Source organism: Cornus florida, unplaced genomic scaffold (assembly GCF_030987335.1).
Source record: "Cornus florida cultivar Cherokee Brave unplaced genomic scaffold, ASM3098733v1 CherokeeBrave_3.0.0_Hap2_Chr04, whole genome shotgun sequence".
In the NCBI taxonomy this organism is placed as follows: Eukaryota; Viridiplantae; Streptophyta; class Magnoliopsida; order Cornales; family Cornaceae; genus Cornus; species Cornus florida.
Window position 1 is genome coordinate 371,218 of NW_026775574.1, and position 23,368 is coordinate 394,585.

Below are 23,368 nucleotides of genomic sequence, written 5' to 3' on the forward strand. Positions count from 1 at the left end.
TTGTGTTAAATGTCTTTAAAAATTCAATTAAAATTATTAAAATTTATTAAAAGTTTATTTTTGTTGAATTACATTCATGATATGTTATGCTTCATATATATATATACATTTTTCTTTTTCTTTTTTTTTGTACAATTGACTAAAATTATAGATATATACATATAGGTATATTTTTCTCTTCCACATGTTATATATAGTATGAATGCTTATTTATTTAATAATTAAATTTATTTTGTTCATTAATTAACAAAAACAAAATTAGGATCGCAACTTAAAAATTACAAATAAATTATTGCTTGTGTTAAATGTTCTTCAAAAATTCAATAAAAATTATTAAATTTTATTAACAAATTATCTTTATTGGATTATATTGTAAAAAGATAGGGATCAGTGCATTTTGAACCCCATGTGCGTGTTGGAAAAAAATTCACAACTCTTTATAATCGATTCCGTTACATAGCGTCGACATTGCGAACTTTGCTCTTAACAGCTTTATTATTATCAACTTCATATTTCTTGTTCTTAAGACAATAAGAGGTCTTATAAAGTTGGACAAATATGGCTGGTCTTCATTTAGAAGAAAATGGATCATGGATATATGGCTGCGCTTCATTTAGAAGAAAATGGATCATGGATTTTCTTTTCCCCGTCTGTTAAACTTTTTTTCTGGTTGAAAGCAGAAGGGTAATCTTTAAGTCGCATATTCGAGATGAGAAAATAATTTATCACCAAACAAAGATGATTTTGTTCTTGTCTTTAAACAGAATCACCCTCAATATCCACAAAACTAAAGCATACACCAAATGGTAAACAGGACATCAAATAATCCAAAGTTACCGCAACAGCAGCAAACTAGCTAAAATCAGATAAAGAACAAAATCCAAAGCCTTTACACCAGTAGACTCTACAATGCACTGGTTGAAGAATAAAAATGAGAAAAGGAGAAAAAAAAAAAAAATCAGAGTACTTAATTTCAAGCCGCCAAATTTACCAAACACTCATATGCTTAAATGTTCTTCTCTTGGTAAGCTCTGAACAGTATCTGACCATCTTCCGGGTGAGTGGTCGCTGCTATTGGAAGACACCTGAGCTTCTGCCCTTGTCTCCCTGATCATCCTTAAAACCTCCCTCATTACCGGCCGGTTCTCTGGTGCAAGTGAGACACAAGCCACGGCAATGCTCAATAGAGCCCCAAGTTTCTCCTCCGACGCCTCGTTACTTGATGCAGGGTCATCACCTGACTCAGTCTCTTCTTCTCGGACTGATCGCACCCACCTGGAAATATCTGAACCATGTTCTTGAACAAGGTCTTGGAAAGGAGTCTTGCCAGTTAGCAGCTCCAACAGAAGAACACCAAAGCTGTAGATATCAGCTTGTTGGGTGGGTGGCTTTCGTATGTCACGGCATTCAGGGGCTCTATAGAACAGGGAAGAAGCACTGGATTCTTCATGTGACTCTGGATTTTTAAATGAGGTGAGGCCATAATCTGTGAGGCAGGACTCGAAGTCAGACCCCAACAGTACATTGGAGGATTTCAAATTCCCATGGGTAAGGCCAGGATTCTGGTGTATATAAAGCAATCCTGTAGCTAAGTCCTCTGCTATTTTCAGGCAGGAGGTCCAGTGGAGAGGCTTTCCACCACTGGAAGCTCTAGATCCTGCAAATGTAGTAGTTACAATTGTTAATGAATCGTACAATTAAAGAAATTTATAGAGAACTTGATACAGAGTACAGTCAGTTATCTCGTCTGAGTCTTAACCTAATTTGGGATTTGGCCAAAAAGGCCCAGGTGATTCAGTTCAGTTTTGAAGCCCACATGCAACAAAAGAACGTACAGTTGCAATGCAATTTGTGATCAAAGAATGATATGGCATTCAGTGTGGACATTTATGGGTTCTGGTGCATGCATAAAGAAAAACCTTCTTTTCTTGGAGCACTTGGCTTTAGACATAGGGGTGCTGGTCATGTGGAGTAGCCCCATATGTAATGTAGGGTCCTCTGCTGGATAAAGAACCAAGATTGAACAATTCTTCTCTCCAAAACCAAAGAAACAAACTTCTTTGGTTTTTGCTGAGAATGGGATTACACAGTCCTATAACTAGTCATAAATAAACAATTTTTTTTTTTTTTTCTAAAAATAACCCAAGCAAAGAAAGTAATTAAACATCATGGTCCTACATCAATCCTCTAAACTTATCTCCTAGTAGCACTTCGACCCCAAAACCCTCATCTAGAGGAGTTATGCACCAGCAAAACCAATTTGCTTGATTTTCTCTTCTACAAAGTTTTTAAGCCTATTCAATCCTTTGATATGTGATGATATGAACACTCCCGATTTCGGGGCTATTAATTTGTTCTCTGCTAACTTGACAAAGAAGAATGTTCTAGAATAAGAAAGAAGGTTCATTGATAACTGTTAGGGATATTAAACTCACTTCAACCCACTCAACGGTCGGTTGTTGTTGAGGGTTAAATCACTCCTTCATCACACACAGCGGAAACATCATCACACAAACATTTATGTAAATAACAATCATACACATTCACACACAACATAATATTTTACATGGTTCACCCAGCTCTAAGGCTACGTTTATGGAGAAAGAGATTTCACTATTATGAATCAAGGAAGAGAATATACAACCAAATGTCAAAACCCCACTCACTCACTCATCTCTTTTGAGGCTACATCTCTACACTCGAGAATTATATATACTCTCCCCTCTTCTCACAACACTCACTTTTGAACCCTTATATCTTTTATCTCCCTCTCTACGTTAATCTCTCACACCCATCTCCATTTATAGTCTCTTCAAACCCCTTCCTTGTTGGACAAGAAATCTCAAACTTGTCTACAAAGAATTACTATATCAGTCTTCAACTCTAAAATAGCAACTTAATGAAATCACCATTCTGAAGATCAATGACAAAGATGGACAGGTCCAAAAAAGTAGGGCATGTTCATTTTGGCTAAATTCTTCGCAACACACCCTAAGTGGATAGGTCCAAATAACTTGGACATGGACAGGTCCATCTTCTCCAGAACGCTGCATACACACCGAATTCGAGCCATAAAACCCAACATTCTCCACCTTGGTTTGAAATTCATCTTCACGTGCTCCTTCATAGTTCCACCTTGACTGAAGATCTCTCAACCACGAACAAAAAACTCCCACTTCCTTTTTCCTTCCTTTTCCATCTAACAACCTCATCGTTGGTGTTCAATTGCTCATGCATGGCAACCCACCAATCAATCAACTCATCCTCATCAATTGCTTTTCTGGCTTAAAGTCTTTTTCATACCATCACCTTCGCCCATTCTTGAAACTGAGCATACTCCAGCTTGTCCCAAGACTTATTCCTCATGGGCTTCACATTATCACCTTCTTCCTTATCTTTAACATCTTCGTGTTATCATCAACTCCGATTAAATCTCCACAACACCTCACGATCAACCTCCTGCTCTGACAAACTTCACACCAACCTTCTGCTGTGATCTTCAACCACCATCGTCTCTCATATCAGTTGTTAGGGATATTAACTCCCTCCAACCCACTCAACGGTCGGCTGTTGTTGAGAGTTAAATCCCTCATTTATCACACACAGTGGAATTTTCATCATCACATAAGCATTTATGGAGATAACAATAATACATATCCACACACAACACAAAATTTTACATGGTTCACCCAACTCTAGGGCTACGTCCATGTAGAGAAAGAGATTTCACTATTATGAATTAAGAAAGAGAATATACAACCAGATGTCAAAACCCCACTCACTCACCTATTTATTTTGAGGCTACATCCCCACACTCAGAAATTATATATACTCTCCCCTCTCCTCACAACATTCATCCTTAAACCCCTTACATCTTTTCTCTCTCTCTCTTTACCTTAATCTCTCACACCATCTCTATTTATAGAGTCTTCAAACTCATTTCTTGTTGGACAAGATTTCCCCAACTTGCTTACAAGGAGTTACCATATCAGTCTTCAACTCTAAAATAGCAGCTTGACGAACACCGCTCTGGAGCTCATTACCAAAGATGGACAGGTCCAAAAAAAGTTGGACTGGTCCATTTTGGCTAAATTCTTCGCAACACACCCCAAGTGGACAGGTCCAAATAACTTGGACATATCCTTCTCTAGAACACTAAATACACACTGAATTCGAGCCACAAAACCCAACAACAACATCCTGTAGTCATCAGCATGCATTGGACATACGGAAAGCAGATTAATAATTTCAGATCCTTTCTTGCAAATGCTCACAAGAATGAGTTTTTTAATTAGTAAAAACATTAATTTTTCATCTAGATCCATATTCAACAATTAAAATGAATTGACCAGAGCTCGTCATTTAACTAGTTGTGATGTAGGACAAATAGCTTAAATGAGTCTAGAAAAGATTAGAAAGAGAAATAGAGAACAGAATTAGAGGTGAGATAGATGCAGGACAAATAGATGGAGAACAAATTTAATGTAGAGTAGATAGAAATGGAGGTGAGATAGAGAAGAGAAGAGATGAGCGAAAGACTAGACAAGGATAAGAAAGAGAAGAGAAGAAGAATTTAGGGGGAGAAAAATGAACTCAGTTCTATATTTAATCTCAAACAACAGTGCTTATATGAGTTACATGTAGGCCTATTTATAGGCATCAAAAGTTTTCCTTTGCTTATATGAGTTACATATAGGCCTATTTATAGGCATCAAAAGTTTTCCCTAACAACAAAGGAAATACAAATATGTAGGAGTCCTTCATGACTAAAGTTCCCTTAATAACTAAGGAAGAGTTCTTCATGGCTAAGTTTCCTTAACAACTAAGGAAACACAAAATATCTAAGAGAACTTAATAGCTAAGAAAGTACAAAATATCATTGCAAAAACATCACTGCAACAGTCATGGCATCCTAATCAGATTGCAGCCTTTAGGTTAGTCACCTATGCCTCGTGTACGAGTGTAAGCTAGCCTATTGTCACGCCCCACCTATGGAGGTTGTGCCACGCAGGCGACACGTAGACACTGAGGAGGATGCTGCATGGCAACTGCATGGCAAGTGGAGTTTCTAGAGTCTTCCGGAGTTGTCTAGAGTTGTGTGGAAGATTCTAGATATGTGTAGTATATTTTAGAGTTCTCCAGAATTGTGTGGAGTAGTATGGAGTGTTCTAAAATGTTGTAGATACTAGTAGATAAGTATGGAAGTTTGAAGAAGGTGGGAGAAGATTCTAGAGAATCGATCTCCACCGTTGGTTAGAATGCATCATAGCCGTCCATTAGGAATGGGGATGCCTATAAATAGGAGTAAGACTTCATTTTGTAGCCAACAAGTCCTAGAGTGAGTCTTGAGAGCTTTGTAGAGAGTTTGAGAGCTAGCCTTATACAAAGCATTCTTTGAAGTAATAGAAGTGTTCTTTCCTCGCCAACTGAAGTGCCTTAGTGTGTGTGAGTGTGCAAGCCAAGTGAGGAGAGGGCGAGGACTACTACAACACTAGTAAGCGCACGAGAGGAGTGTGTTGGCTAAGGTGTGCACGGGAGTTAAGCTGACCAAGTACTTGCAAGAGTAGAAGCAACGTCTTGGTGCCGCACGGGAATAGCTAGAGTGGTGCTGAAACTCTAAGCCCATGACACTATGCTCTGCATCAAGTTGACTCCATGGTAAGAGATGGATTAAAACCCAAGTGGTCTAAGAGTTGGTTTAGAACTACACTTAAAAGAAAGAGGTCTTGAGTTTGATTTTCTTCATTGAGACTAACCTCACAGGAATTTTTTCTTGATTGAAATCAATGTGTAGCATTGGGGCCTAATATGTGTCTGGAGGGATTAGTCTCATACTTGATGAAAATTATCTGTCCATAACTTTCCATTTTCATCAAGTAATTGTTGTAACTTACCAAAAATATTGATCATACATATGAGTCCCAATTCCCAAATACATTGAATATTGCTAGGCTCAAGCAAATGCTACGTATATATAATACACAAGTAATATCATCATAACAAAGGAAGAGTTCAAGCCTTCATATTCGTACAAAAACTAATGGCAACTCTTATATTCTATTGCTCTAATTAGTCCTGAGGATGAAAGTCATTATTTGGTCATCTCGCCCATGAGGAATGGGATTTGACTCTACGCTAAATAATACATCTAAAGGGTAATGGCAACTCTTATATTCCATTGCTCTAATTAATCTTGAGGATGAAAGTGATTATTTGGTCATCTTGCCCAAATGGAATTTGTGAGATATAAATAATGTAATTGGCTAATTTCGAGGTCAAAACGTGTCCAATCGAATTGTAAATTTTTTTTTGATCTTGAGTCTTGATGTCGGAAGCAGAACTAGAACTACACGTGCAAACATATTTTGGTTCGATGAGAACATCATTTAGTAAAGATATGTGAGCGAGGAAACACGTTGCACTCTATGTTTTAGTCGGATTAGGTTGCAATCGAAGTTTTCAACTTTAAATGTTTTTCAAAATTGCAAACTGCCAAAGTCCGACCAGTAATGACCCACTCCAACACATGGTATGATATTGTCCGCTTTGGGTCTGAGCCTGCACAATTTAGTTCTTGGGTTTTACCCTAAAAAGCCTCATACCAATTAAAGATAACACCACCACATATAAGCACTTCACCTTTCCTTTACTTAAGCGATGTGGGATTGTGCACCCGTAGCTCACCCAGTGTACCTGCCAGTGCCTCGCACCAGCCCACAAGATCGCCACAATTACCCCCCCCCCCCCCCCCCCTTTGGGGCCCAACGTCCTCATTGGCCACACTTCCGGTTGGGTCAGGCTCTGATACCATTTGAAACGACCCTCACCCTATCCAGACACAATATTGTTCATTTTTAGCTCCCCTGAACCAGAGACTTCCCAAATAATCACCCATCCTGGTACTATTCCAAGTTAAACACGCTTAACTCCAGAGTTCTGGTAGGTTCACGGCCAGTATGACTTTAAAACGCGTTGTGCCATAGAAGGGTGACTTTCTTTCACATCAGTCACACTTGCTTAGTTTTGGGCAAACAAATATTCAAATTTGTGGGATTGCAACTGTTAAAGTCCGATCAGTCATACTAAGTATGACCGGTCGCATTTTAGGGGATTTAAAAGAAAACTTTCAGCTTTAGTAAAATTCATCTTTCCTTTTTTATTAAATCCTTGAGAGAAGTCTTTGTACAAATTTGACTGGTTTTTTTTTTTTTTTTTTAAAAGTCGAATTTGACTAATTTTACAAGTTAGGTTAGAATCTCTAGAGTCTATATAAACACTTTTTCTCTCATAATTTTATACGGCTTTTGAAATCAATTTTAAGCAATTTGGGAGAGCCTTTCTGAGTGTTTTTCACATAAAATCATTTTGATTCTTCATATTTTTCTGTTTTGAGAGCACATGCTATTTCCTAAGAGTGATATTAGGTTGGTGTTCTCATTCTGATCAGAGTTAGCGCCAACTGAAGATTCAGTTGATTTCTTTCAGAGAAGTACGGTTTTTTCTTCATTGATTCTCAAATCATTGAAAGGAGAATTCGATCATGCTACAAAGGAAATAGAGCATTCGCGGAGTGTTTGTGTTCTATCAGCAACCCCTCTACAAGGATTGAGAAGTAAGCCTTAAGTCGGGAGCATTTGGACAAGTAGTAGCAAAGCTAGAGGTGTCTAACAACTAGTTCTTGGTAGAATGGAATGGGTGTGGTGAGTCTGAGTCAGAATCTACTATACTTTGCTTCGAGATAACGGATTGTTTCGCTCGAAACAGAAAAGTCTCCGTAGTTTTTTTCCCAGATAGTTAGTTTTCTTCCAATAAGGTTTCCATGCTAAAAACCCCAGTGTCAATCTTTAACTCTTTCTTTACTCTACTTGCACTTTATTTTTGATTTGTGGGTTGTTAATTTAGTTTTATTTCGATAAAATTAAAATAAGCAAAAATCGGACAAAAGAACAAGTTAAACCTATTCACCCCCTCTAGGTAATTTTCAAAGTTTTATTCCACAACCATTCCACCAAGCGCAACTCATGGGATTTAATTCTAACCTACTTGTCTTACCTCCTCTCTCCCATCCGTATTTGGAAGGATGAAAAATTGTGAAGGAGGAAGGATGACTCATCCATCCTATTATCCTTTCTGTCCTTGTTTCCTCTTTATTGAACAAAGGAAGTTTATTTTGTTCCTTCATTCTTATCTTCCCTGTACCCCTCTTCCTTTCTTCCTACCGAAGGAAGGATAAATAACATATCTAAGGAGTGATTTAGTAAGGCACTTGGAAATTTTAAGAAAGTTTTAGAAAGAAAGCTAGGTTGAAGTGTAACTATAAGGAGTTGTTTACTAGTTTTGAATAATATGATGGTCATTATATAATTACATAATACTTGTTGTTTTATAAAACAATTTTATATTAAAAAATCAGATATTTATGCTTATATTTAGTTCAAAGGTTCAAACTTTTCCATATTTATGTTTCTTTGTTTTCTCCTCTTTCTTAACCCTCTTTCTATCATTCTCTCTTTTCTTCGGCAAAGCACAAATTTTTTTTTTTTTTTTTCCATTATTAGGTTGATAAAAAATAAAATTACTCTTAATTTCTTAAAGTACAACATCATATATATATATATATATATATATATATATATATATATATATATTATTCACCGTGTCCGTGTCGTATCGTTTCGTATCCGTGTCATTGAAGATTTAGTTGATTTCTTTTAGAGAAGTATTTTTGAAAGGAGGATTCGATCATGCTATGAAAGAGATGAGCATTCGCAGTGTTCATGTTCTACCAGCAATTCTTCTACAAGGATTGAGGAATAAGTCTAAAGTCGAGAGCGTTTGGACAAGCAATCGCAAAGCCAAAGGCGTTCAACAACTAGTTATTGGTAAAGTGGAGTGGATGTGGTAAGTCTCAGTCAGAGTTTATTGTACTTCACTTCGAGATAGTGGATTGTTTCGCTCGAGACTGTGAAAGTGTTCGTACCTTTTTCCACGGTTGGTTGATTTTCTTCCAATAGGGTCTCCACGCTAAAAACTCTGGTGTCAATCTCTAACTCTTTCTTTACTTCACTTACATTTTATTTTCGTTTGGGTGTTATTATATATTGTTTTAGTTTTATTTCAATAAAATTAAAATAAGCAAAAATCGGACAAAAGAGCAAATTAAACCTATTTACCCCATTAGGTATTTTTCAAGCTTTTATTCAACAACCATTTCACCTAGTGCAACTCACGGGATTAACTCTACCCAATTTTTCTTCCCTCATCTATTCCGTCGATATTTGGAAGGATGAAAATTTGTGAAGGAGGAAGGATGACTCATCCATCCTATTATTCTTTCTCTCCTTATCTCCTCTCCGCTGAACGAAGGAAGTTTATTTTGATCCTTCCTTTTTATCTTCCCTCTAACCCTCTTCCTTCCTATCGAAGGAAGGATAAATAATATATCTAAGGAGTGATTAAGTAAATACAGGGCCACCAAATATCTGGCTTCGCAGTGTCACCACAAAGTGTGAGAAAGGAGGATGGACAGAGATGTTATATAGAATGAGAGACTCTAAAATTGACACGACAATTGGAAGAGGTTTGCTTTGTCAAAATATCTAGGAATATAACTGATGATATGATGTATTTGAAGATGCTAACACCAACCTTTTAAGACTTCGGAGGGGGCACTACAAGCTTCCGGTAGTATTGAAGCAATCCCAACATACATTTACTATATATATATATTTATTAACACATGAATATATTGAACTTCAAATAAACTTTACTATACGGTATCATGTCATGCATAACTAGGGCCATTCGTTGTACATATTAATTAGCCAAAGGTTAGTCTATCCCTTCACTGTTGGAAAATATATGCTTCAAATGACATTTAAGATATAACTAACATTATACTAATATGATATGAGATAATTAATAATATGCTAACAAATAATTAATTAAATATTCAACTCGATATTTAATTAAACACGCAAATTAAAGCAATAAAATAATAATAATAATAATAAATAAAGAACCTGGACCGAGGCTAGTATTGGATACTATGCCCTTAAGACAATTTACGCCCCGCATGGTGCTAACGGACTCTATGGCATTCGTCTCCCAGGATACAACGGTCTACATCCACCAATAGCAGCACTACAAACTCGTGGATACGGCGAACCTTCTCTGTGTAATACTCTCTCTGACTCAAAAATGTATCTCTCCTACATAATGAATGAATTGGGTTCAATCCGAACCATTTGGCTCGGACCAATTGCAATATGGCCCATTACTATAGATATTTGGTCTAATTGTTTGAACCATTTGACCATATGGCTTGAACCCACACCCACTTGGGTTCGGTTCATGTTGAGTGAGGGAGAGAGAATGGAAAAATGAATGAATTGAAAATGATAGCAGCCTGGGGTATTTATAGATAAAGAAGTGCCTTTTCGGATTGGGTGTCTCTTTATCATTTGACACAACCATTCATATGTGTCTCTTCATCATTGGACACAACCATTTATATGTGTCTATTCACACTGGACACAACCATTTATATGTGTCTATTCATTACTAGACACAACCATTTATATGTGTCTCTTCATCACTAGACACACCCATTGCAATAGGTTACAATAGTTTACATTGAATAGGTTATGTCTGTTGGTTTTGAGTTGCATCTTTTCATCCCACAACCAACCACTAATCACACATGTTCAGTCAAAGGCATCTACGTGAAATAATTTTCATTCAAAAATTCTAACAATCCCCCACATGAATGGAAATTGGCTGCTTAAATGCAAAAGATGATCATGCAGACACTAGAGAGAGTATAGTCGGAAAGTTATTGCATCGGGATAGGTAGCTTTTGGCCTTAAACCTTCCCTAGTGTATTGCTATCGGATTTACTGGCAAACCAGTGAACGTGATGTTTTGAACTGTTCAGCCGTTTGTGTAAACCAAGATAATAACAAACACACAGTACCCTTCCTCACAAAGTTAGTTCTCATTGTTGTGTTCATTTTGGCCCTTAACAACTCCTGATATTCATGAGTGCTCTAGAAAACTTAGCCTTTTTAGTTCTCATAAAGCAGCCCCACTTCACACTTATATAGGTGACTTCTTATTAAGAATATCCTACCATACCCCCTTTGAATTTTCAAGGTATAAGAGTCATTAAAAGCGTAGCTTATCCTAATTCTCGTTGTAGATAGCACTGTCTCATCATAAAAATGGGTAGAAGATTTATATATTCCCAGTGCTTCTGGTGAGTCATTCAGAATTTTTTTTGTCCCTTTGAACCTAGATCAGCTAGGTTGGGTTTGCATTAAGATAACTCGTTAGCTTTCGGCTTTAGTACAACCCTCAATTTTATATGTGGCCACAAGGTTGTGTTTAGAAATATTACACTCTGCAGAGATTTCTTCAGTTGAGAGCAACTGTATACTTTGTGTCCTAAAATTGCTTATTGTTAGCAATATCCTTTTCTTTAGTGGCACAGGTGTAGACTTATTTTGAAATGTCCTCTAAGTTAAGTCTATTGACTTTTCTGTTTGATTTATTCAAAGTTTCTAACTTTGATTCTTTAAAAGAACATACAACTACACCTTTAATATTAAAGACATATCCACTCTTGGATTTGAAGTCTTTAATATCCCACATCCAGATTGCATCACTATTACACCTCCAATTTAGTTAGATACCTCGATCTATGCAAAATGTTAGACTTAGGGTGTATCTAAACTACCCAAAAATTTCAGTGATCCTATCCTGGATTGAAAGTGTGCAATTCATCACAGTTATTAAGATGTCTTGCAATCTCAACCAGTGATATACTTTAACTAGGATTTATATTTGAGATTTACATCTACAAAAGTTAGCTAGGCTTTTGTTATCATAACTAGTATTATCTCAATCTTACTCTATCGAGAACATACTATGTTATCTGATGTTAAATCTTTCATATCAAATACACTAGTTGATATATCACCAATATTTTAAGGCATACAATGACTTATGTATCACATTATGTCATTTTCTCAGTATATACTTTAATCCACTTAAAGACTTATAAGCTTGCACACTTACCTCTTCAGCTAGAACAAGTAACTCTTCTAATTGTCCCATTAAATATTTTTCCTCATAGGAAACAACATACACTACTGTTATAATACTATAAATGATTTTTAGTTCTAGCCTAAAACTCTTAGGACTCGGAACCCCCCACATTTATAAGTATTTCTCTTAAGATGAGGTGACTCGTAGCAAATTTCATTTATGGATAATATCTCCCCACAACTTTGGGATAATCCTGAAATTTTATCTCTAATATATTTGTTATGATTTTCCAACTCTTGAAATACCATATATTAAATACTTTACCTCATCTACCTTTTCAAGGTTCCATATTCGCTTCTCAACAAGCATGTATAATAGTCTTTAGTGCATATATACTCACTTTATCACTTATCTCTAACTTTTTCATATAATAATTCACTGACATTATTGTGAATTAATACTAGAGATATTAATTAGATTGGGCTCTAATTAATATTTGCTTCTACATTTCTCATATTTATGACTTGCGTTATTTATGCTTAGGTTCATGTTAAGTTAGTCATATTAACATGTCATAACATTTCATGTGTTACACATCACATAACTCAATCATTTAAGCAAATAATTATCTTATTATTTAAGCTTTGGATACATCATCACATAGTGAGCACTCACTTCTCAGTTATCCTTACTAGTTAAAAGTGAGTTTTTAACTATCATTACTAGCTTAGATTAAGCACACTCTTCTCATTAATCACTACTAGTTTATAATGAGCACCCACTTCTCTGCTATTACCACTAGCTTGAAGTTAAGTTTGCTCAGTTATCAATTCTAGTAGCTCTTAACTTTAGTACACACTTATCTAAGAAGTCTACCTTGGTAGTAGAGTAATTTGTTTTGAAGAATATTCTTCAAAAACTAATACTTTACAAGTAGTATTATTCCCTCCTACATGAGCAGATATGATGTATAGCTCAAATAGCTTATGGCTAAAATGGCTACTCATCACCCTTGTGTTTTTTACTACCAAGTTGAGAGATGGAATCAACTAACAGATTTCCATCTTCCTCTTAGGTTCTGTGCACCTCATTAATCATTTTAGCTTATAGCTAAGGTAACTAGTTCGCAGCTCAGTAATATTTTAGCTTTTAGCTAAATTGTATATTATAGCTAACTAGTTTGATTTAGCTTGTCTCAGTGTACTAGCACAGTGTATCCATAACATTTTTCATTAAACTCTTTAGAGTTATGAAAAATCTTCTCTTATTCAGCCCATTCACAGCTATACGTGTCTTAGACACTAGTATAGATCTTTTTCCCTTAACTATCAGGAGAATTGACATAGCTAGACTAGTCAATATTTGTCTATTGTATTAAATACACAAACCAGTCATGAACTCATACAAAATTAATACTATCACACATTAAATAAACTATATTGTAAAATTAAATTACCATGCATATTGTAATAAGATGAAGTATCAAGTAGCTACAGTTGATCAGGAAGTGCTTATTGCCCAGAAATCCAAGGTGCTTTGGTTGCAAGACACTGACCGATGCACGGCATATTTCTACAATAAGATGAAGTAACATAGGAATTTTAATGCCATTACTTCAATTGAAAAGGAAGATGGTCAGAATACAATGGATTTGGAGCAAATAAAGGCCTGGTTTGTGGAGTATTATCAGAATTTATTTTCAAAGCGAACTACAACTTTCCAAGATGATGTGATCCCAACAAAAAAGCTACAGACAGAAGAGGTTGTGGTCTTGGACAGGTTGGTAAGTGAAGAGGAGGTTAAGGAGGTTGTCATGGCCTTTAATCCAGATAAATCACCTGGTCCAGATGGGTTCCCAGCTAGATTTTACCAAACCTTTTGGTCTGTTGTAGGTAAGGATGTGGTGGCTGCAACTCAATATTTCTTTCTCACTAATGGTATGTCTATGGGTGTTAGTAGCTGCTTTCTTACCTTAATCCCAAAGGTTGGAAATGCTAAGAAGCTTGGAGATTTCAGACCAATTGCCTTGTGTAATCTGATTTACAAAGTTATCACCAAAATAATGGCTAATAGGTTGTCAGTGGTTTTAAGCTCTTTGGTTGGTCCTGAACAGAGTGCCTTTGTGAAAGGGAGAAGAATTCAAGATGCTTTAATTTTGGCTCATGAAATGGTTCGAGATTTTAAAGGTCCTAGACATGCCTCCATGGCTTTAAAGATTGATATCAAGAAGGCATACGATTCTGTTTCTTGGGAGTTCTTGCTGAAGATTCTTAAAGTTTTTGGGTTTAGTGAGGTTTGGATTAACTGGATATCTGCTATTCTTACATCCACTCGATACTCTATTCTAATTAATGATTCTCCACAGGGTTTTATTCAGCCTAGTAGGGGACTTAGACAAGGCTGCCCCTTGTCCCCTTTACTCTTTACCTTAATCACAGAATACTTATCAAGTATTATCAATGCTGCTGTTCAAAGAAAGGAACTGAGTATTACTCATACTGCTGCAAAAATCAATCCTGCCTTGAGCCATGTTTTTTTTGCAGATGATCTCTTCATTGCCTGTCAAGCCTCTATCTCTAATGCCAGAACTTTAGCTGCTTTATTCAAGAAATTTGAGGAGGTAACAGGGTTGCAAGTTAGTCAGCAAAAAAGCAGTGTTATCTTTTCTAGAGCAGTGAGAAGAAATTTAACTCTATTAAGAATTCTGAAGTGCTCAATAGATCATTTTCCTATCAAATATTTGGGCCTGCCATTGTGTCCTTATGGATTGAAAAGAAATAATTGCCAAGGTTTGGTTGATAGAGTTTCAGGAAGGATCAATTGTTGGTGTACTAAAATGCTTTCTTTAGCTGGAAAACTGGAACTTATCAGATCCACGGTTGCTCCAATCTTTCTGTACTGGTGTAGTATATATAATATTCCAATTTCTGTTATCAATCAGCTGCAGAGAATGTGTAGAAATTTTTTGTGGGGTAGCACAGATCATTCCAAGAAGTTACATCTTATGAGTTGGGATATGATTACTAGAACAAAAGCTGAAGGAGGGTTTGGTTTGTGAAAATTGGTGGATATTCAGTCTGCCTCTAAAATTGTCCTAGCTTGGGATTTTTTGACAAGCAAAGATAGATTGTGGGTGTCTTGGTATAAACAAAAATATACTCCAAATTCTACCTATTGGACTGTGATCCCTAGGATAACTAATTCTGTCATTTGGAAATCAATTGTGGAAATGAGGGAGGTTATGTTACAGCACTCTTCATTCTGTATTGGAAATGGTCAAAGTTTTTGTCTTCAAGATCCATGATGTGAGGGGCTGACAGTTGGCCAGAAGTTTGGACATAGAGTGTTGCGTTCTCTTAGCAGGTCCAGAACTGATCCTTTAAGTAGCTTAATGAATAATGGTGGTTGGGATTTGAGTTTATTTCAAGATCCGGATTTACTTCAGTTTAAGAACTTTTTGCTTTTAATTCCTATAACAAATTCTGAAGATAAATTGCTTTGGGATAAAGGTAGCTTCTCTTTTAAAAAAGCTTGGCAGATTAGTAGACAACATGTTGAGGAAATCAGTTGGCATAAGTTTTGCTGGAATAGAGCAAGACCTCGATGGTCTGTTACTTCAGTTTTTGTTTTACTGGATAGAGTTCCTTCTATGGTTAATTTGCAAAGAAGGAAGATTACTTTGGTGCCTAGATGTTCTCTCTGTCATAGCGAGCTTGATACTACTGAACATCTCTTTATCAAATGCAGGTTTTCAAAGAGTTTTTGGACTTGGTTGGGTGATATACTGCATTGGAATATGCAGTTTTTTACTGATGTGGAAACCTTAGAAGATCTGTTCTCCTGGTACAAGATGTTATCACATGCTGTTTTTCATAGAACTTTGTTCGCAGCTGCATTGTGGGGTATTTGGCATGAAAGGAATGCTAGATTATATGGATCTGTGACCAATTCTGAGGTTGTTGCTAGGAATTTGTTGCTGGAGGTGCAGGATATTCACAAAATTTCATTGCCTGATTTTGTTGGATAGTTTTATGGATGTTTGTTTTTTTTTTAGGTTGTTTGTGGTGAATTGTTCCCCATTTTTAACATTTTCTCTTTTTCTGTTTTCTTGATAAAGATTCATTCTTTCTTAAGTTTTGATTGTTATTCTGGGGGTATGCCCTCTGTGCACCTTTAAATATTTTTTCTTTTCTTTTATACACTCATATTTATGAAAAAAAAAAAAAATTACCATGCATATTAAGTAATTCAACTACACAGCTCAATATTATAATCTCAAATAAAAATAAACACTTCTATAAATAATATTGAACTCACATAAATAATATAGTTTAATATTATATCACATGATTAATTATATCACATAATTAATCTAAGAAATAATAATATTCAGGAGAAGATTTTGCTTCCTTAAAACTTTGTGGATCAAAAGATTTAGACGTTCTAGCCCTCTTGCTACGTCTAAGCTCATCATTATTTTCATTGTATGATTTATGCACAAGAAAATGATATGCACTACTGTTATAAGCATAACTTATCAAAGGTTTACGATCCACTCCATCATATGGTATGATATTGTCCGTTTTGGGCCCGATCCTGCACGGTTTTGTTCTTGGGTTTTATCCCAGAAGACCTCATACCAATTGAAGATAACACTGCCACATAAAATCACTTCACATTTCCCTTACCTAAGCGATGTGGGACTGTGCACTTGTAGCTCGCCTAGTGTGGTAGCCTGTTAGTATCTCTTGCACCCGCCCACAAGGTTGTCACATTTTAGGTGCCACTTTAACTTTTTTAGGAGTAAAAACTACAACCTTAGCTAGACACCCCCACACTCGTAAGAATTTATAGAAAGGTTTTCAACCTTTCCATAATTCATACGGTATCACATTTGTTTTCTTTTGAGGTATTTTATTAAGAATATAATTTACGGAAAGCAAAACTTCCCCCCACAAATTATGAGTTAAACCAAAACTTATCATCATTTTTTTGTGAATGATACCATATTTTGAACAAATATCAGCAAATGGTGTTTCGTATTCACGAACTCCATCATTTTTTAATAACTTGATCTTTTTGCCACGTTGATTCTCAACCTCATTTTTGTAATGTTTAAACATTTCTAAGGTTTCATCTTTGCTTCGTAGCAATTATACATAACAATATCTTTTGCAATCATTGATAAAAGTAACGAAGTACCTTATTCCACCTCTAGTTGGCACAAATTTAAGATAATATAATATACTACATAAAATCATATTACAAAATTAAAATAATTCAACCAATATTAAATTATATAAATAATTCAATAATCTACTTATATAACATGCTTCAATTTCACATAATATTGAACACATCAATATTTAACATATTATAATATAATAATGTATATAATATTATTTTATTATATCTCAATTATTAGTATAATCTCTACTTGCTTATATCTTAAACAGAAGCATATAATAAATTATACGCAAGGAATAAATTGTCTTAAGATTGTTGAAAAATATATGCTTTAAATGACATTTAAGATATAACTAACATTATACTAATATGACATGAGATAATTAATAATATGCTAAAAAATAATTAATGAAATATTCAACTCGATATTGAATTAAACATGCAAATTAAAGCAATAAAATAGTAATAATAAATAAAGAACCTGAACCGAGGCTAGTATTGGATACTATGTCCTTAAGACAATTTACGCCTTGCATGGTGCTAATGGACTCTATTGCGTTTGTCTCCCAGGATACAACGGTCTACATCTACCAGTAGCAGCACTACAAACTCGTGGATACGGCGAACCTTCTATGTGTAATACTCTCTCTGACTCAAAATGTATCTCTCCTACATAATGAATGAATTTGGTTCAATCCAAACCATTTGGCTCGGACCAATTGCAATATGGCCCATTACTATAGATATTTGGTCTAATTGTTTGAACCATTTGACCACACTTGGGTTGGGTTCATGTTGAGTGAGGGAGAGAGAATGCAAAAATGAACGAATTGAAAATAATAGCCTTTAGCAGCCTCATCCACAACCGAAGACTTGATCCGGATAGTGCCAATTGATACTCTAGAAGAACCCAGCTTGAAGCCTCAGTTAGAAGTAATGGTGATTCCCGAAATCCCAAGATAGCCTTGCTGGATGGATCCATTGTCCAAAGCTATGCTCTAGGGAGCCTCTTCAAAAAAATGGAGCATCCTCTACACTCTCTCTCTCTCTCACAATTTCCTTCTCCCCGAAGTAGAAGCAATTGCTTTAGAGTGTGGTCAACACTATTTCGAAACTTGTTTGATAACTAGATATGGTTCTTACGAGTTTTGCGTCATGCCTTTAGGATTGACTAACGCACCAGCAGTCTTCATAGATTTGATGAACAGAGTCTTCAGGGCTTACTTAGATCAGTTTATCATCGTATTTATTGATGATATTTTGATCTATTCTAAGTCAGAGGACGATAATCATGCTTCTTGATTTTCTTCTGGTTTTTCATCTTCTGGAGTTATATCCCAATCAAAGACCAAAGCTTTTCTTCCAAATCTTCCTCCATTGTTGAATGCCTCAGGCAACCTCCTTGCGTCCGCCCGCAGTGTATGCATTGGCTTGCGTCCACTCGCCGCCCTTGGTGTCCGGGTATTTATAGATAAAAAAGTGCCTTTTCGGATTGGGTGTGTCTCTTTATCATTGGACACAACCATTCATATGTGTGTCTTCATCACTGGACACAACCATTTATATGTGTCTCTTCATCACTGAACACAACCATTTATATGTGTCTCTTCATCACTGGACACACCCATTGCAATAGATTGCAATAGTTCACGTTGAATAGGTTATGTCTGTTGGTTTTGAGTTGCATCTTTTCATCCCACAACCAACCACTGATCACACCTGTTCAGTCAAAGGCATCTATTGATTACTCATGAAATAATTTTCATTCAAAAATTCTAACATTCACTCCTTCAGCACCCTCGATTAAAATGACCACACTAAATAATGGCTTTTACACTAATGATTCAGTTTTTTAGTAATTTATTAGATAAAGTTACAAATGAATGCTTATTATTATTATTATTATTATTATTATTGTAAACTTTATAACAGTCTAATCACCGACAGTGACTTTAAACTGTTACATTTCTCGGGATACAAGTTTGTTACTTTGATTTGCATCAACTAATATATATGACCTCTATACTAGAAATATGCTTTACCATTGCTAGACGACACAATGAAAATCAGTTATCCAAGCTTTTAAAGGCAACTATGACAGTCCCACATTGCCGCAAGTGGGGGGTCTAAGTTCTAACGGTGTAGACCTGTTCTAAAAATCCTCTAGAAGAGTCATGTCAGCGATCACACTGGGTCTCAACAAGGGAGTGATTGTGACGTTAGCATGATAAAGAGATTGGCTCTTTAAGTCAAAATTTTGAATATGCTCTATCTTATGCATATTACAAATAAACAATTTACCTACCCAAAGAAGCGAAAACTTCAATGAAGATGAAGTGCCCAAATTCAATCACACACCAAAGGAAAGAAATCAAAATGTTTAAAAAAAAAAAAAAAACAAACAAAAAACAATGAGTTAAAAGGGTGCATGGTTAAATTCACAACGCCTAAGAGTGAAGAGTATTTAATCCCCAGCAAAAGATAAGACAGGTAATAATCTGTAATTGGACCGGTGCTACTGCGTGGCCAAACGTGCCTGTCACAACAAACAACCAGTTTTAGCATGCGTAGCTCAAACCGGGACAAAAAAACAGGATAGGTTCTTTTCTTGACCCGACAGCTGTCTCAACAGTTCATGACCTGACATCTTGATACCTACCCCTCTCTCTACAGAGAGAAAATGAAGTTGTTTTGCCATATCACAAGGACTGCAGTGTTCTAATTTTACGGAAACGTCGGAAAGTATGTTTGCTTTCATACTTTTGGAAGTTTGAATCTCAATACGTACAGTCGCAAAAAATAAAAAATAAAAAATAAATGTACTAATGATTAATGAATAGAAATAAAAGTAGGAGTATTCATAATGAAGAATATAATATGGGCTCTTTTTGTTACGCTTTATTGGGACAAGGCAACCAAAACATTTGTCTATCTTTAAATCCAATTACAAATGATACATGTATGAAAAGAAATATGACACTAATTACTGACTTCATTATGATAGTATTAATTTATGTGGTTTATGCAAGTCTACCCAATCAAGAATGAAAACCCTGCAATTAAAATGATGGACCGAACCCATGAAATTAAACTGTGCGAATAAAAGCAAGTATAATAACATGAAAGATCAAATTCGAAAGTAACGCATAGCAATTCTATTGTACATAATGTTAGAGAGACAGAGTGGGGGGATTAAAAGATAAAATTAATAAAATAAAGAGAGAGAATGGGAATAATAAAAGGTACCGTGAATGAGAGAGAAGAGGCTGCCGTTGGGGAAGTAATCGTAAACAAGGAGGCGTTCCTCTTTAGCCTGGAAGTAGGCCCTGAGTGGGACGACGTTAGGGTGGGTGAGAGTCCCCAGCAGCTCCATCTGCCTCCCGAACTCATCCAGCTGCCTGGGGTACCTGGCGTCCTTGAGCCTCTTCACCGTCACTATGAACCCAGACTCCATCACTGCCTTGTACGTGCTCCCCATTGTCCCTCTCCCCAGCGTCTCCGCTGACGCCTTCAACAGATCCTCCAAGCTGTAACTCATCTGCTGATTCCCTGCTCCAAGGAACACCAAGCTCCCCAAACCCCCACCTTCACCACCACCACCACCACCTTCCCATGAAAACCCATCTGATGCTCCTCCTCCTCTTTGTTTATTTCTCCCATGTCCATTCCCATTATTATTACTCTGATCGCCTCCGGATCCTCCTCCTTCAACACCAATGTCCCTCCCTTCTTTGTTCACATCTCTCACATCACCTGTTTTACTACTACTTTTATTCTGTCTATATCTCTTCCGGAATAAGATCAATACCATCAACACTACTAACAATAATAATACAAATCCACCAATGCTTCCTGCGATTATCGCTATCAGCTTCCACCGCTTCCTCCTGTGCTTCTGCATTTCCCTGGTGGTGGGCACAGGCGGATAGGCAGTAGGACTAATGGAATTAGGAGTTAATAGTCCATTACACGAATTTTGAATTTGTTCACCGCACAAATCCATATTACCAGAAAATGACGATGCATTAAATCGAACCAATGCCGGAGTAAGAGGAATCTCGCCCCATAGTTGGTTGTGTGATAGGTTCAAGAATCTGAGGCTTGTTTGGTTCAAGGGTGGGATTTCACCAGTGAAACGATTGTCTTGCAGATAGAGGACATAGAGCCGCCGGAGCTTCAGTAGTGAATCCGGAATGATGCCGGAGATCTGGTTTCCGGACAAAACCACAACTTTGAGGCGGTGGAGAAGCGAAATGGAGGTCGGGAAGTCACCAGAGAAGTTGTTGTTGTTGAGGAAGAGAGATTTGAGGTTGACAAGGCCGGAGAGGTTGGGGATCTGGCCGGAGATGGAGTTCTCTTTGAAGCTGAGAACGCGTAGCTGATCCAACTGGTTTAGACTCCTCTCGTCCAGTGTCCCGTTCAAGTTTAAATTCTCCAGAACAAGCTTGGTGACCCTTCCGTTCATGCATTCTCTGATCCCTTGCCATTGGCACACGCTTCCTTGCCACTGAAGCGACTTGGAGGGATCAATGGATGATTTTAGGGCTAAAAGTGCCTCGGCGTCGTTAGATCTCACCCAAGGAAGAAGAGAGAATACCAAAAATGTGAAGAAGAACAGAGGAGAGTACCTTGAAAGCAGAGGAAGTAATAATTCCATCAATTGATCGATGATACTAGCTAGCTAGCTAGCTAGCAGAGAGGATGACATATACCTTCTTCATCACTCACTTGTCTTAATTAATTCAGTGAATTTTTTAATACTGAAACTTGAGATTTGGTTGCCATCCATATTCAGCTAGCGTCGACATGAGTAGAGTAGAGAGAGCTTCCGAGACAAGTTATATATATATATATATATATATATATATAGCTAGAGAGAGAATCAATTAATCATACAGCTCAAACATTTCCAAATCTAAAAGATCCATCCAAGTAATCTTTTCCTTTCTGTCTTTCTTTTATTTTACCCGAGCACATTCATATTGCTTTCTAAACCCGGCCAGCCTCCAAATCTGCAGACTTGTTGGATGGTATAAAGCCAGCCAACCCTTTGAATCACGTACAGCAGCCCAATTAGCTAGCTACCTAGCGTCATCGTCAGCGCTTAACTTTGATTATTTGGCTAGATCAATACAACTATACAAGCAAAATGAACCTAGAGCTAGATACAATAATTAATGGAAATCAACAACTCTGTGCTTTTCACAGAGAGAATTGAAACAATACGATTAGTTGCAAAAACAAACACAAAGACACATAGTCCATCAGCATGAAGCTCCTCTAGTTGATGATGATCAAACGGATCAGAATAGAGACTCATTGAGCATGTCCGTACCTACCGTTTCTCGAACTCTGCTCGCAATAAAACTCACGGACATACAGCTTACCCATCACGTGAACTCAGCTCAGAGTTTGCGGCACACCGAAAAATTCCTTTTTACTTTAATTTCCCTCCCTTCTCTCTCTTACTATTTTCTGTATAATGAGATAAAAAACTGTTGAAACTTTAAAATTTTAAGAAATCCTCTCTCTATATATATATATTTATATATCTTGGGCTGCTCAAAGTTTTTAGCAGTTTTCAAAGCTTGAAGAGTAATGGATCCAATGCTACACTCACCCACCAATCACACTTGAATGGCAACTAGCTCCCAGTTTCTCATAGATTGAAAGAGCTGCCAGAGCTTTGCATTTCATTAATTTGTACATGTAATGTACTAGCTGATTCAAAAGAACAACCAAGTTGTGCACAACGATAACAACATCAAGCACTGCCCCTTTCTTTCAGTTAACAAAATATTAATTTCCACTCTGAATTTTCAAAATCAATCCAACTCTAGTTTTATCTATATGTACTCAATTCATTTGAGAGAGAGGGTGAGTGAGTGAGTAAATGGGCAGAACAGACTGAGAGTGGTTTTCACTCTCTCCCAACGGGTGTGGAATTTCAAGGCCATGTGGTAAGTAAACAATGACGTAGTACTTGTAATTAATGCTTCCGTGTACGTTTACACGAGTCGCTTGTGTAGCATGATTTGTGGCAATAAATTTGGTAGGTTACTGTGTAGTTGGGTTCACGTTAAGGCGACTTGTGGCTAACAGGGCGAGCCAGCTGTCTCATTAAGATTAGATA

At 36.6% G+C, this 23,368-nt stretch overlaps 1 protein-coding gene across 1 annotated transcript; it reads right to left on the reverse strand.

The window, feature by feature from the left end:
• Nucleotides 1-703: 703 nt before the first annotated feature.
• LOC132302405 (inactive leucine-rich repeat receptor-like serine/threonine-protein kinase At1g60630) lies at nt 704-23,140 on the reverse strand. The gene is made up of 2 exons (XM_059799239.1): nt 20,482-23,140; nt 704-1,657 (listed from the first exon to the last, which is right to left on the reverse strand). The coding sequence occupies exons 1-2, from the start codon at nt 21,890-21,892 to the stop codon at nt 999-1,001; spliced, it is 2,070 nt and encodes a 689-aa protein (XP_059655222.1). The 5' UTR covers nt 21,893-23,140; the 3' UTR covers nt 704-998.
• Between the last annotated feature and the right edge of the window lie 228 nt (nt 23,141-23,368).

Coding starts and splice junctions, on each gene's coding strand:
- LOC132302405 (XM_059799239.1), bottom strand. CDS start 21,892: ATGGAATTATTACTTCCTCTGCTTTCAAGGTACTCTCCTCTGTTCTTC. Junction 1,658..20,481: donor CCTCTTCTCTCTCATTCACG/GTACCTTTTATT, acceptor CTACATTTGCAG/GATCTAGAGCTTCCAGTGGT.